This window comes from Rhamphochromis longiceps, linkage group LG22, assembly GCF_057381845.1.
Source record: "Rhamphochromis longiceps isolate RC_006_pf linkage group LG22, R_longiceps_female_GT1.1, whole genome shotgun sequence".
NCBI lineage: Eukaryota > Metazoa > Chordata > Actinopteri > Cichliformes > Cichlidae > Rhamphochromis > Rhamphochromis longiceps.
The window spans coordinates 26,286,032-26,300,548 of NC_140577.1; the positions used below are offsets into that span (position 1 = coordinate 26,286,032).

General features: G+C 40.4%; 1 protein-coding gene, 1 long non-coding RNA gene and 3 other non-coding genes across 6 annotated transcripts; 1 reads left to right on the forward strand and 4 right to left on the reverse strand.

The window, feature by feature from the left end:
• The first annotated feature begins 2,226 nt into the window (after positions 1–2,226).
• On the forward strand, positions 2,227–11,758 carry ctps1a (CTP synthase 1a). 2 transcript variants are annotated; one of them, XM_085395201.1, is made up of 18 exons: positions 2,227–2,417; positions 4,989–5,171; positions 5,250–5,420; positions 5,512–5,612; positions 6,883–6,999; positions 7,282–7,365; positions 8,279–8,359; positions 8,443–8,594; positions 8,694–8,826; positions 9,147–9,235; positions 9,339–9,433; positions 9,546–9,608; positions 10,484–10,527; positions 10,617–10,713; positions 10,793–10,848; positions 11,036–11,132; positions 11,231–11,375; positions 11,454–11,758. In XM_085395201.1, the coding sequence occupies exons 2-18, from the start codon at positions 5,003–5,005 to the stop codon at positions 11,536–11,538; spliced, it is 1,779 nt and encodes a 592-aa protein (XP_085251327.1). In that variant the 5' UTR covers positions 2,227–2,417; positions 4,989–5,002; the 3' UTR covers positions 11,539–11,758. The 2 variants fall into 2 exon arrangements, with proteins under 2 accessions (XP_085251327.1, XP_085251328.1); XM_085395202.1 differs by lacking the exon at positions 2,227–2,417 and adding an exon at positions 2,751–4,904.
• Positions 11,759–12,333: 575 nt separating this feature from the next.
• Positions 12,334–14,408, reverse strand: LOC146644213 (uncharacterized). The gene is made up of 6 exons (XR_014909212.1): positions 14,319–14,408; positions 13,631–13,681; positions 13,325–13,383; positions 13,106–13,149; positions 12,779–12,847; positions 12,334–12,612 (listed from the first exon to the last, which is right to left on the reverse strand). It is a non-coding gene; the product is annotated as an uncharacterized LOC146644213 (long non-coding RNA).
• Positions 12,675–12,746, reverse strand: LOC146644214 (small nucleolar RNA SNORD99). Its single transcript, XR_014909459.1, has one exon. It is a non-coding gene; the product is annotated as a small nucleolar RNA SNORD99 (small nucleolar RNA).
• LOC146644215 (small nucleolar RNA SNORA44) lies at positions 12,917–13,047 on the reverse strand. Its single transcript, XR_014909461.1, has one exon. It is a non-coding gene; the product is annotated as a small nucleolar RNA SNORA44 (small nucleolar RNA).
• LOC146644216 (small nucleolar RNA SNORA16B/SNORA16A family) lies at positions 13,456–13,593 on the reverse strand. The gene has a single exon (XR_014909454.1). It is a non-coding gene; the product is annotated as a small nucleolar RNA SNORA16B/SNORA16A family (small nucleolar RNA).
• Positions 14,409–14,517: the final 109 nt, after the last annotated feature.

A 14,517-nucleotide genomic window follows, 5' to 3' on the forward strand; every position in this document is an offset into this window, starting at 1 on the left:
CACGGGCGCGTCACTGCAACTCCCCCTGGCTTCTGCTCCGCGGCTGCTGAGTGAGCCCTCATCTGGGACTCTCCTCAGCTCTTTCCGGGACAGTGGCGCAGCTGCCCCTCTGTTGGTCTTCCTTGGTCTCTTGTGTTCTGGGGGCCTCTGGATGTCTGGAGTTTTGATCTCCTCCACACCTGCTTCACGCCCTGGAGGACGGGGCTGTGGCCCCCCCACACCCTCTAGCAGATTATTACATGAAGGAACCTTTTAAAAAAACAAAAAACAAGCGCGTCCATGCTCACAGGTGTACACACGGGTGATCACACCCACAAACTACACCCTTTTTGGCTCCTACCTCAAAGCACACTGTGTTCTGTTGATCTTATGTGCTGCACAATAATGTTTAACATTTAGTATTTACTGTCATATTCCCATACATGCCAAGTTATAGGCTAACAGCTCTTTGACAGTAACTTTGTTGGTACAAAAATATTATTTTCTGCCTGTAAAAGAGTATAATCTTCAGTATTTTTGTGATTTGAAATGCAAATTATAAGGCATATTGAGAAAATATTAAAAGCTCAAAAAAGAGGGACAAAATTAAAATATTTAATCTTTTAAAAAATTACAAGATTAAAGATTAAAAGACCTTTAGAAAGCCCAGAGAACTATTGCTATTGTCAAACATGAAGATATGAGAGGTGGTTTTAGACTTTTGGACAGTATTGTATATTTAATATAATATTTGTGATGAAAACATTGGTCATTTCTTTTCCCGCATAATGAAAAGGTTCCTTAAAAATGTACAACAGAACACCATGCAGCTGCATCAACACATTAGCAGACCACAAGGTGAAGCTAGCAGCAGACACGTAAGCCCTGTTATATGTTTCCATAAAACACTACCCCCCAAAAAATACAGTCATATCAGACTGACCTGCCTCCCTGCCTGCTGCTTCTGTTACATCTCTAATAGGAGGAAATGGCTTGTGGTGAGGAGAGGATCCAGCCCTTCTGTGGGAGTTTAATTCAATCACAGCGCTGGTCAAAAATGAATTAAAACTCTCATTAAGCCCCCCTCCTGTGTTCCAGAGACTAAGCTGGTTGCTAAGGCTCACAAGTATGATTTGGGTGTTACACAGAAGCATCAGTCAGCTCTGGAGCTATCTGTCTGTGAGTCAGCCATCAGTCACTAAGTCCCTCATTTTTGTTATTTTAATTTGCAGCACTCACCCACACAGTGCACCCAATGAACCTAGTTGTGGATGATCCACGATTTACACCACAAGATCGTTGACCTTTCTGCAGCACACTGTAACTAACCACTTTGCACTCTGGCCATTTATTGTATAAAGTCTCATTCTGTGTCAGTGGGAGAAGGGGGAGCTGGTGTGCTGTAACCTCAACTCTGCCTCGAGCCATTTATGTGTTTCTGCTCCAGGACCAATTGAACTTTGCTTTGTTGCTTCTGTGAAACATCCATTATCACTGGATTCACACTGATACACTGTTACGTCTATTGTCAGGACACCATAGCTTATTCTATTATTGAACAATGATTGTGCTGTACTTATTCTGGTGTAGTGTGCACTTAAAAGAATGAATGCGGTGTGAACAAATTTGTTTTCACATAAATTGTGCAAGACATTGAGATTCTCAGCTACTTAAAATATGCACAATGCAAGGGGACTCCAAGCAAGATGATATAAGGCAGATAGATGCCTGGTGTGTGTGAGGGGGGTGGGGGTGCCATCTTTTCCCTCTCCGCCCATTAACCATGAAACATGAGCTCCCCCTGCTGATCTAAAAATACAAACGGTGTTGCCTTCAAGGGCCAATGATATAAAACAACAACAAAGAACAAAACGGTCATTGTAAATCTGAGGAATTGGACTTAATAAACATAAATACATTTTTTTAATCGCACAAAAAAAAACGACAAAAAAGTGGTTCTATAGACAATGTGATTAACAATTATTCTGTCTGGCCTCTCAGAAATAAAGTCCCCATTTTATTAATTAATTTGCATCAGGTAGGTTTTCTGTTTATTTTTCTTTTTTATTTAAGTATCAGCATTTTTCTATGATAATAGGTGTTTGTCTTTTGTCAGCTAGTCAGATTCCTCTGTGCTGAACTGCATACAGGGATGCATACAGGCTTTTATTTGGTCAACCTCGTGGAAACCAAAAACTCCCCCGAAGGCCGCAGTAGTTTCCGAGGCGTACCTGAAGGTAACATATCGTTGTCGTAAGTGTGTTGAATGACGTAGAACAGCCCTCAGTCGTGCTTCATACACGTGTGGGGCTAGTTTGTGGATAGATAGGATTTTAGGGAATCACAGTACCAAAATTCGAAATTTCGAAAGGTCCTGCTAACTGTTTGCGTCGCTGACGATCCTTTTACAGAGGAGTCTTTGGTTGCGGAATATTTCGGTGAGTTGAAATCTGATAGAGATACAGAGGTTGTGGTTGGCTAGGTAGAAAATTATGTCAAGGTAAACGAATACGTCTCGCTTCCGGTAAGAATAAAACAAAATAAAATTCTACTCGGAATTTCTTCTTAATATTATTGTAGAAATGATTGGTTATATTACGACTCACATTCTCGTAACAAGAAACATAGGGCTTAGTTTAGACTTGGATGGCAACGTTTAGAAATTTGAGAATATAAATTGTTATGTGCGCGTTTTTAAATACCCAACTTCGCTTTTATTTTGAAAGCCTTGTTGGGTATCGTAACAATTTGGCAGGCTTGATAGAAATGGAACATTAGCCACCCTTTGTAGTTAAAGAAACTAACGAAATTGGTACCTTGTTTAGCAAATCTTAAGCATCTCCTTTGTCTATTTTAGATACTAACGACCGCCTTGGTCTGCTGTAGCTGAAAATAACTCCCGTAACGATGTTGACCATTAGCTAAAAGCTAGTTGTACCGGCTGGTTTTCTTCAATTTGCAACTGTGCCGCGCGGTCTGCTCGTGCTCCCTAAGAGCCATGCTTCATGTATAAAAAAAACCCAAGTTTTTCAGGGTTGTAATACGACACAGTATGTTTTTAGACATACTTTGAAACACATTTAGTTGTCGACCTTCGAGCCTATGTAACGTTACTTTTATTTTTACTTAAGTTCTATTTACCTGAAAACAACAAAAGTGTGTTAGTGTGGGGTCCATTTTTTTGTACAAGGAGGAGGACATACGTGGTCTGGTCTGTTAACTTTACTGAGTTTTTCTTTGCTGAATACTGATTTGTTCATATTTAGCTTTCCTGTTAAACATTTGCACATCATACGTATATTGCAATGTAACGCAGCTCAATAGGCAGTATGACGATGTATGATAATGGCCGCAAAACTTTCTAACTCGAGGTTCACCAAATTCCAAAGCTTTTAACTACTTCATTCTTTAGCAAGTTGGCCTTTCCTTCATTCCAGTATTATTTTAATACACAATCAAGTTGAGTTTGGTATGAAAATGAAGAAAATGTTTTAAAATAGTTCTTATTTTTAGCAATGTATCTTGTTTTGACCAGCCACATGTCCCACATGGTTAAAGTTTACCTAAAAAGACAAAACCTTTTTTTTCCACTAAATTATTAGAACACAGACACACAACTGGTCTTATATATCAAAAACATTAAAATGGTACCATTAGATTATTCACTGTCATATATCCCACTGTATTAAGACTCAAGTTGAGGAAGAAAACAAAAAGGATTTTGCCATTAACTTGCAATATGGAAGTGACATCAGTTATTTTCATCCATTTTGCTCTGCATGTGGTATGTAATGTAACAAGTGCTTCAGCGACTCCCAGTGGAGTCATTTGTTTACAATGGGGTTACAATTATAATACACCAGCTACTAGCATCCCAGACTTTGCTGCCTGGTTGCACTTTATGTGTGATTGATGATTTTGCTATACCAATAATTTTTCAATACAACATTGTTATATAGCATAAAAATTTGTACAATATGATACAACACAGCCCTAGGAGGAAGGTAGCAATTTGCTTCACTTTATTTGATATGCTAAAGTTATTCTACAAAGAAGCCACACAGACGCACGCACACAAGTGAAGACACTCAGTGATTTTTTTGTTTTTGGTCATAGACTGAACAAAGGAGAATTTGGCTTGGTCACATGATAACTGTTTAAGGGAAACAAGATTGTAGTCACTCATGCTCAAAAGTAATGGCTAACCGCAACTAGAGGTTGAAGCCAATATATGCTAATACGCTACATCAGAATCAGAATACTTTATTGATCCCTGGGGGAAATTATTTTTTGTTACAGTGCTCCATTTTAAACCAACATTAAGACAAGACAGACAATACGCTAACTAAGAATAGTACAATATATACATATATATACATACATACATACATAAGTCACTTATAAATAAATAGTTGGAAAAGAAACATGTGTAGTTGTAGCAGCAAACAGTGTGTTAAGTGGATGCGTTGTACAGGGAGATGGCCACAGGCAGGAATGATTTCCTGTGTCGTTCAGTGGTGCTTTTCGGTAATCTCAGTCTCTCACTGAACGTGCTCCTGTGACTGACCAACATGTCATGGAGTGGGTGGGAGGTGTTATCCAACATTGTCTTTATCTTGGACAGCATCCGCCTCTCCGACACCACCTTGAGGGAGTCCAGCTCCATCCCATACATTGTTATAATCGTATCTTATCTTTGTTTTTGTCTGGCAATTCTGGTATTTCATCTTATCGCATGATATGATAATAGCCTATCTAGGAACCTTTACTTTGATAAGGTCTTAAGAGGAACAATGGTCAGTGAATGCATCAATAAGACCAAAGTGCCTGGAGAAAAGTGAACAGCAACTACAACTGAACAAATATGTTATCACAAACAAAGAATTATTAATTCACATTTAATGTGGGCCAATAAGTTACTGCAGGTAAGCTTCTGAAAATGACTATTTTAAATGTCTGACTAGTTATTAGTGGTTTCTGTTGCTTTCTAATCACTCATTTACCTCCAGGTATCAGAGCAACAATGATGAAGTACATCCTAGTAACTGGAGGAGTCATCTCAGGTATCGGCAAAGGCATCATTGCAAGCAGTGTGGGCACGATCCTCAAGTCATGTGGCCTGCATGTGACTGCAATTAAGATTGACCCTTACATCAACATAGATGCAGGCACTTTTTCGCCCTATGAGCACGGTATGTCAGCAGAGATATTCAGTATAAATGAACACGTGCAGGCTTGTCATCTAATTGTTTACCCCTCACTCTGTCCAGGTGAAGTATTTGTGCTGGATGATGGGGGCGAGGTTGATTTGGATCTGGGGAATTATGAACGCTTCCTCGACATCCGGCTGACAAGAGACAACAACCTAACCACGGGCAAGATCTACCAGTCAGTCATCAACAAGGAGAGGAGGGGAGACTACTTGGGCAAGACTGTGCAGGGTATGCAACGGTCAGGTCATTTAGAGAAGGATGGTAATGTCAAAGATGAGTCATTAACCGAACACGCATTTTATGCTTTGCTCTTTTCCAGTGGTGCCACACATCACAGATGCAATCCAGGAATGGGTTATGAAACAGGCACAAGTGCCAGTTGATGATGACGATATAGAACCTCAAGTGTGTGTAATTGAGGTAGGCTGGCTGCTCGAATGAAGTATGATTATATGAAAAAAGCATTTTTTTTCTATGCTGATTTGATTTCTTAATCCTAAAAACAGGTTTCTTTTCAATAACATGTATTATTACATTTGCATAATTACACGTTAGAATGGCGTGGTGGGTAATGCTAGCTAGCCAGGTAGGATAACCCGTGAAATACAGTGGCTTGCAAAAGTATTCGGCCCCCTTGAACTTTCCCACATTTTGTCACATTACAGCCATAAACATGAATCAATTTTATTGGAATTCCACGTGAAAGACCAACACAAAGTGGTGTTGGTCTTTCACGTTTGCACGTGAAAGCTAAACCAGTTCCACACCACTGAAGCTGCAGCATTTTTACAAACCAATTCTGGTTCATCCGTTTCATTCAACGATCCGCTTTCACTCTTCTCATTCTGCGTGCGTATGTAAACAAAGGCACTGCGCATGCGCATTTTACCCATATTCTATCGCGATATTTCATTTTCCTATCATTGCCCAAAATTACACCGGTATTACCGTGAACGGTATGATATAGCTCAGCCCTACTTCTGAGTATAAAACCACCACAACAACATCCAGTGTATTTTAGGGTTAACAGCTGGGAAGACCTCGTCTGCTACAGAACGTCCAAGAAGAGAAAATAGTAGCCGTGACGCATCAATCAGACTTTATGTTGCTTGGTGTTTGTTTACATAACTGTTTGGCTATACAGAGGGATGGATTGTGGGAATACAACTTGCTCAGGTGGTTGGGGGGGGTTCAAATAGTTACGCAATCTCCCTCTGTATATCTCTGAGCTTCTGTGCTGGAATGTAATTAAAATGGCAGTAAAAACTGGCATGATAATACATTCGTGTCTTCAGCCCAGCTACGACAGCTCCAGCCAAATGTGCCAGGTTTCAAAAATCGAGAGGTGCACGACATATGCGTCAGGGATCACACTGTGAGCATAAAAAAAACCACCCTTACTATTCAGTATTGAAAGCCAATTATAGTCCACACCATCGGTCTGCAGGAGGGAAAACTCATGAGTGTGGTAGGATAACCTGCTCTGTTATAGTGTCTCACTTGGTACATTTTCAGGAGTGTGGTATGCCATAAAGCGTAATATCAATAGGCTGTTAAGGGCTGAATAACTGTCATTGATCACCAGAGATTCCCTGTATTTTGATTAAATGTCATTAGGGTCTAGCTCTATTATTTTGTGTAACCCCCCCCCCCGCCTTGATGGTCACTGCCAGTGTTTGTGTGTTTGTAGCTGGGAGGGACTGTCGGAGACATAGAGAGCATGCCATTCATCGAGGCCTTCAGGCAGTTCCAGTTTAAAGTGAAGAGGGAGAATTTCTGTAACATTCATGTCAGTTTGATACCACAGGTAAGACAGCCATACTTTTATATCTCACCTTACATTTAACGAACATGTGAAACTGCTGCATACCTGAATGTGGCTTTAATGCAAATATGCACTCTTATTCAGCCCTGTTCAAAAAAGGTGAGTATTTAGTAAGAAAAATACTGAAAGTTGTGCCCAGATTTTTGTTCTGCTTTAATGAGGTGTTGCTTAGATACTTCTAAGAAATGAAACTAGCTTTTAGAGGGTGATTGTTGTAGACTGTCTCATTATGTACCGGTTTGTTGTTTGCATGGTTGTGTCCAGCCCAGCGCAACAGGAGAGCAAAAGACCAAACCGACACAGAACAGTGTGAGAGAGCTGAGAGGCCTAGGCTTGTCTCCTGATCTGGTGAGTGAGTTGCTATTACATAAACATGTTTGATGCCTCATTTGCATTTAAATTACATTTCTGAATTAAAATGGATTTTTGAGTGGCATATTTTACACGTTGAAACCCAAATGTTTTATGTGCAAAAGATTCTTTGACTCCTAATTCATAATTTCACTATAGGCAACCAGGGATTGGAGTGCCATGAAAGTATTTGCCCTCTTTCCTGATTATCTGGGGTTTTTTGTTTTGTTTTTTGCATATTTGACACACTTCAGGTGCCTGAACTTTAAATGCTGCTCCAATCTGCTTCTTCAAATGAAAAATGGATTAACCATTTATTACCGCTGTATGGAAAAATTGTGCAAACTCTTTGTACAGTCACCATCAACCAACCACGGACCCTTAACTGTGATTAGTAATTGGAGTGCTAGCATTCTGATAATATTGCAAGCAGTTTTGTGTTTGTACATGATGTATTTGCACTAAAACATGACCCCGTTAAAGGATAAAGCAAGACTATTAGATCACTGGTATAGTGGGGTGATGCGTTCATGCTGGTACTCTGCATTGATGATATGATGGTTTTAACTTCCTGGGAAGCTTTTCTGAAACAGAATGGACATGATCCTGCTGAAACATTAAATCAAGGAAAAATTAAAGCCTCTTTGCCTACAAGTCACAGTACAAAAAAGAGAAATTTAGTCAGAATGGAGATGGAGGCCATTGCCAGCTTGCACATAATCAGGACTGTAAGATTAAGAAAGGTGCTCACACAGATTTCTATAAATTTAAAAAGAGAAGTCATGCAAGAGGACACATTTTCTTACTTGAACCCAGCCTCATGTGTGCTACATGTGGCGAAGTTCAAATTTGGACAAACTCGGAATTGGATCTTTAAAGGTTTTTCTGATTGTTTGTTTTTCACTGGCAGATCATGTGCCGCTGTACAACTGCGCTGGAGAACTCTGTCAAGGAAAAGATCTCAATGTTCTGCCACGTGGAGCCTCAGCAGGTAGGTGAAGCACCTGTCAGGCTCGATTAAGCCATAAAGCTCTCTCCATAAACATCTAAAATGGATTACCTGTCTTCTTCCAGGTCATCTGTGTGCACGATGTGTCATCTATCTACAGAGTGCCATTACTGCTGGAAGATCAGGGTGTGGTGAGCTACTTGAGCAGGAGACTGAATATGCCAATAGAGACCAGACCAAGGAAGATGCTGACTAAATGGAAGGAGATGTCTGACAGGTGAGTGAGCACCTTTGTGGGTTGAACCTTTCCCATGAGAAGTCATTGTCCTCCAGAGAAGACCGAGAAATAAATGGATGCCCATATTTTTCCTCACAGGTCAGACAGACTGCTAGAGCACTGCTCTATCGCACTGGTGGGGAAGTACACAAAGTTCTCAGACTCCTATGCTTCTGTTATAAAGGCTCTCGAACACTCTGCACTCGCCATCAGCCACAAGTTGGAGGTTAAGGTATGTACACAGAATCATAGTCTTTAGTCTCAAATGATCTAGACATGGTTCAAAGTGAAGCCAGCTCCTCCTAGATTTAGTCCTTCCTCATTGTATTCCATGGCTATGACAGTCTTTGCAGTACCCTGAAGTTTAAAGGTATTACGGCTCTAGAGTAGGGGAAAGTGTTGATAGTTATGATTAGTGATTAAATAGTTGATTTTAGTTTGGGGGTTTTGTTTGGTTGTTTGTTTGTTTTTGGGAGGGGGGGGGTTGTTTTAAACAACTTGACTTGTGCCTTTAGACCAATCATGTAAGCTGTGAACATCTCTTCTTCTCAGTATATAGACTCTGCTAATTTGGAGCCAAGCACTCTGCAGGAGGACCCAGTGAAATACCACGAGGCGTGGCAAAAACTCTGCAGCTCTGAGTGAGTGCCCTGTAGGAGCACAATGTCCTGTCTCACTAGATAATCTAGCCTGAATATTAAAATGGAACTTTTATCAACATGACAATGTTTCCACTGTCCTCAGTGGCATCCTGGTTCCTGGAGGTTTTGGTGTGAGGGGAACTGAAGGAAAGATTCATGCCATCAACTGGGCCAGGAAACAGAAAAAACCCTTCCTCGGTACAAGAGTTTCTGTGGATCACATTACATGTTTTATTATCTTACTCCATATTTAATGTCAGTAAGTAGCAGCATCAGAAACACTACTTGACTGGTGTTCATATTTCTGCAGGTGTGTGTCTTGGAATGCAGCTGGCTGTATGCGAGTTTGCCAGGAACGTGCTCGGCTGGACAGGTAATGTTTTTGATATTATCTTCACAGTAAAGAAGAAGAAACAAAGCAGCATTACCTTTTAATGTGAATGCTGAGTGATGTAGGTAATTAATAAATGATTGAAATTTCATAGATGAAAAGTGTATATTGTTCCATGTATACAATAATTTTGGATGGATAGGTAATGAACATAGGATCTATATCTATGCTAAGTTTCATCATTGAGATTGTTTGTGGGTACGTATAGGTAGATCCAAAGAGGACCATTATAATCTGATTGTGTGTCCTTGTGTGTGGAGGAATAAAAAAGAACCACATTGCCTACTTCGTTTTTCAGTCAAAAGTCCCGATTTTCCTGCAATACCCTCGATCTCAATTGTTAAGGTTCGCCTGGAATTGGGCAAATTTTTTGTGCCAGTTGTGCCTGGAAATGTATTTGGGGGGGGGAAACAAGTACTTGTTTCTTTAGCAGCTTAACCAGCAAAGGTTCAGATGTCTGTTCCCGCTGTGCATCAGTCCAGTTCTTGTACATTTAGTTTTGTAAAGGCGGTTCCTATAATACTTAAACCTAGCCTTCTGATCTTCAAAAACGTTACTGCTAACTTCAATAAATTAATAAACTCACGCCATAAACACTGGTTCCAGCCAGTGTCCGCCTTCTTGTCAACTTTGCAGCAGCCGTAATGCTAACATTGAACCTTGAAAATACAGAAGATAGTCTGTCAAAACGTGTTTGTTACAGCATAGTTATTTGAGAGAGGTGTGGGAATGGGAGCTTTCTTCAAAGCATAGTCAGTTTTCAGCTTGAAATGCATCTCCTACTCATAAAAGGTGGGCACTGGTGGCTGACTGTTGATTAAAATAACTAATGGCATATTGTTCCGTTTCATACTTAGATGCCAACTCGACTGAATTTGACCCGGAAACAAAGCATCCTGTGGTAAGTTTTATGCATTGCACAAACAACCTGACTCCTGCATGCACTGTAACTGTATATTAAAATCCATCCTTTCATTTTAATCTTTGCAGGTGATTGATATGCCAGAACACAACCCCGGACAGATGGGTGGCACCATGAGGCTTGGGAAAAGACGGACCATTTTCCAAACCACCAACAGCACACTGCGTAAGAAAAGCTTTTAGTTCAACCTGGACCAGCCGGTGATGAACTGTTGCTCTGTGCTTACAGCTCTTCTGTATTCCAGGAAAGCTCTATGGAGATGCAGAGTATGTGGATGAAAGGCACAGACATCGATTTGAGGTAATGCTGAACTAATATTTCATCATCATTAAGTGTTCAGTGCAGAAACAGGAAATTGGATAGAGAGTTAGTGGGGGACAGACGTATAAGCAAAGGGCCAATCCGGGGTTGAACCCAAAGCGCCGCATTTAATCTTGGTCACCTGCTCAACCTGTGATCCAAATGTATACCTTGTTTTTGTGAACAGGTCAACCCTGAGCTTAAGAGCCACTTTGATGAGAAGGGCTTCCGGTTCGTAGGTCAGGATGTGGAAGGAGAGAGGATGGAGGTCATTGAGCTTGATGGTACAGAAAAGCAAACAGAATTATTTTCAGTTTTAATATATCAACCTTTTCTGTGAAACCTTCAACAGACTGTTTAAAATTGTTTTCTCCACTTCCAGATCACCCATATTTTATTGGTGTGCAGTACCATCCCGAGTTCACTTCACGTCCCATCAAGCCATCACCCCCCTACCTTGGTTTGTTGCTTGCTGCTGCGGGGAAGCTGCAGAGCTACTTACAGAAAGGCTGCCGTCTATCTCCACGGTAAATAGAGTGTATGTCTCAGTTTACTCATTTTCTAAAGGTATGCATACTAATTGAGACTGCTTCTGTGCCACACAGGGACACATACAGCGATCGGAGCGGCAGCAGCACACCAGACTCCGAGATATCAGAACTGAAACTTCCTTCACTCTCCAATGAATGACCCATCTGTGGAAGATATCTTAATTAAGTGTCCTACCATCAGTTGTCTCAAGTGTTGGAAAACTGTACTGTTCACAGATAGGGCTGGCATTTCCTAGAGTACAGAAGTGACTACAGGCAGCTGCAGATTAAGTTATGGGACTTTCAGCTCTAAACTACGCTCATGAAACAAACACCACTGAAAACCATAGTGTTTAAATAAAATTTAAACTGTTACTATTCATTTTTGCTCTTCCTATAAATGTTACAGAACTATGAATTGGAGTGGGTAACTTCAGTTGTCACTCATTTCTACAACAGCACTTTAGAAACTGGTTTAACATGGGAGTTATGGGTTTCCAGATTATCTTGTAAATTTAATTTACTTTAATGGATCATAGCTGAAGTTTAGCTTAACGTCGTCACATTTATTGCAACAAGTAAGCAATAATTGTGACTTTAGTCTACCTATTTTGCTTTTTGTACAACTCAAAGTCGAGAGGTCTCCAATTAGGTCACCTACTGCAGGCATACAACATGGTGTGTGATTAGCTTTCTACTCCTGCTTCATTGACTTTCACAGGGTTTGTCACCTGTGGCATACTGTTGTAAAGAAACTGTTACTTTTGTTTCTGATGCCACTCTACCACCACAGTACTGTTGTGGCCTTAATGTAAATAAATGTGCTACAAACGGTTTGTAGCATAGTTCAATGTCTCCATTCTTTTGATCATGTTACAGACAAGTTTCCAGAGGTAGTCAAGTCAGTTTTATTACAATCTGCAATTGTCACACACACAGGGTTCATTTTCTTAGGTTCAGCCCTTAACCTCTTAGGACCTGGCGTCCACATATGTGGATTTCACATTTTTGGCTTATTTAGACCATTTAAAAAAAAAAAAAAAAAAAAAAGCATGCCATGGAAGAGTTCAGGTCTTAGGAGGTTAAAGAGCCAGGTCAACTCATTCATGCATTTCACAGCTGCAAGAAAGCTCCGATCCAAGTTGGTTTTCTTCAGTAGTGTTTGTGCCTAGCCGGAAAGTTGGCAGCAATTCTCTCATGGAAATGTCACGTCACTCCCAACGTAGCACCATACCTGAAAAATAAACACCTCAGGTTAGCCAAATTCAGAAACTTTTTGTAAACATTCTCATTATGCACTGATCTCAGTCCCATATCCGCAAGCTTCATCCAGAAGTCAACAATGTATTAAGGTCATCATAGATCAAAATAACCACTGACCAATTTCAGCATCAACATACCTGTAAATTACAGATGTGAATGTACTTTGTTACAGCTCTGCAACACCAAGAGGTCAAGCGGATAGACGCCTAAAATTTAATAAAAAAAAAAGTGAGATCACAAGTTGCATGTTAGCTTAGTCTATTTTTCTAGCAGATGTCTGTTGGACAGCTGAGTGGCTGCTGATGGCACAGAGTGGCCACAGCAGTCAAAGACCACCCTGTTTTCTTGCATGCACTTGGAGAGCATGGAGCTACAAACAAGCACCGACCCTTAGGATAGCATGCTGGAACAGGGACATAAGTGGCCTTTTAATATTTTTTTTTTTTAAAAAAGTGAACTCTTACCTGAATGAGCAGTTTTCATTTACAAATGACAGATCTCCATTCACCTAACAAGAAAATTTGGTTAGTCGTTTTGCCCCAACAAACATTGATTAAAGTCAGTCAATCCCATCAAGTTTTAATAAATGTGGCTCAGGAAGAATAAGTCTCAATCAAGACTAGATCAGTGAGGGCAAGTTTGTCATCACAGCCAGGATTGTCTGAATTATTTTGAAGAGTTACCTGCATGTTGTGTTCTCATTTGATGGTTTTGGTCTTGCACCTTTGGTGTCACCCAGTACCTATTGGAAGACAAGGCAAATCACTTACATTTCTTTGAAAGTTTGCATTTAATCCTGGGATAACTCACTGATCAATGTCCTTCCCCTAAATGTTGCTGTAGCAGTCATTTTCAAAACCGAACAGCGACCGTCGGTGAAAGTCTTCATGTCGGCTTCCTTTTGACCGTTCACTGCTACATGGGAGCATGAACGGCTTCGATAGGAGCCTTTTCACGATGGGACAGCTAGTTTTAATTTAAAGACTCACCTGCATTCTGCATATTGGGAAGCAAGGTTGAACTGCCATTTCAAATAGACCCTAGAGACAAAATAAAGAAGATTAAAGATTAGTTATGTTGAAAACAGTTGCCTGTGCCATCACCTTTTATAACAAACTGCATTTAGTCTAATTTTGATTCTAAAGGTAGTTTAAGTTTGTTACAATGACATCAATGCTATTAACGTCAGAGGCCTTAAAGGCTAATGTTTATTAAAATGACCTAGCATAAATGGCTTTGATTTTACCACCTAGTCTGATTTCCATGCCACCCTAAGAAAATTTCTCAAGATCCACCCCTGGCCACGTGGTACAAACCCATTAGCGTCCAGGCTAAGCTATCAGCAAGCTAAGCTATAGCTAACCCTTAGCATGGTCACTAAAGCCTAGGTATATCTACTGTCGAGTTCCCAGTTATATGACAAGTCAGCAAGAAGTGTTGATTATAAAAACAAGACTATACTACATATCCCAAAGTATTAACTAGTCAAGCATTATGGCTGTAGATACAAGCTAACGTAAGGTCGTTCACTCACTTACGCTAAAAGCGCTATATTAATGTTATAAAAAAAATAATGAGTTCTGTGTCAAGGTGGACTGGATTTAAAAGCTGCGCATAATTAATGTAAATACCTGGACACATGACCTTAGTAATCGACAACACCAGCATAAAGCTTACCATAGCTCTTTCTTGGGGACTTCAGCTCACATGGAAGACTGCAGGAGGAAGAGAGAAAGCGGCAAGGCCCGCTGTTCTTATATACTCACTCTGATGTCCGGCAGCGGTGCGCTGATTGGCTCGCGTTACTCACGCGGACCGGTTGAATAGTGGGATATGTAGTATCACACTCCTCCTCCTTCTTCTGTTTTTTAAAGCA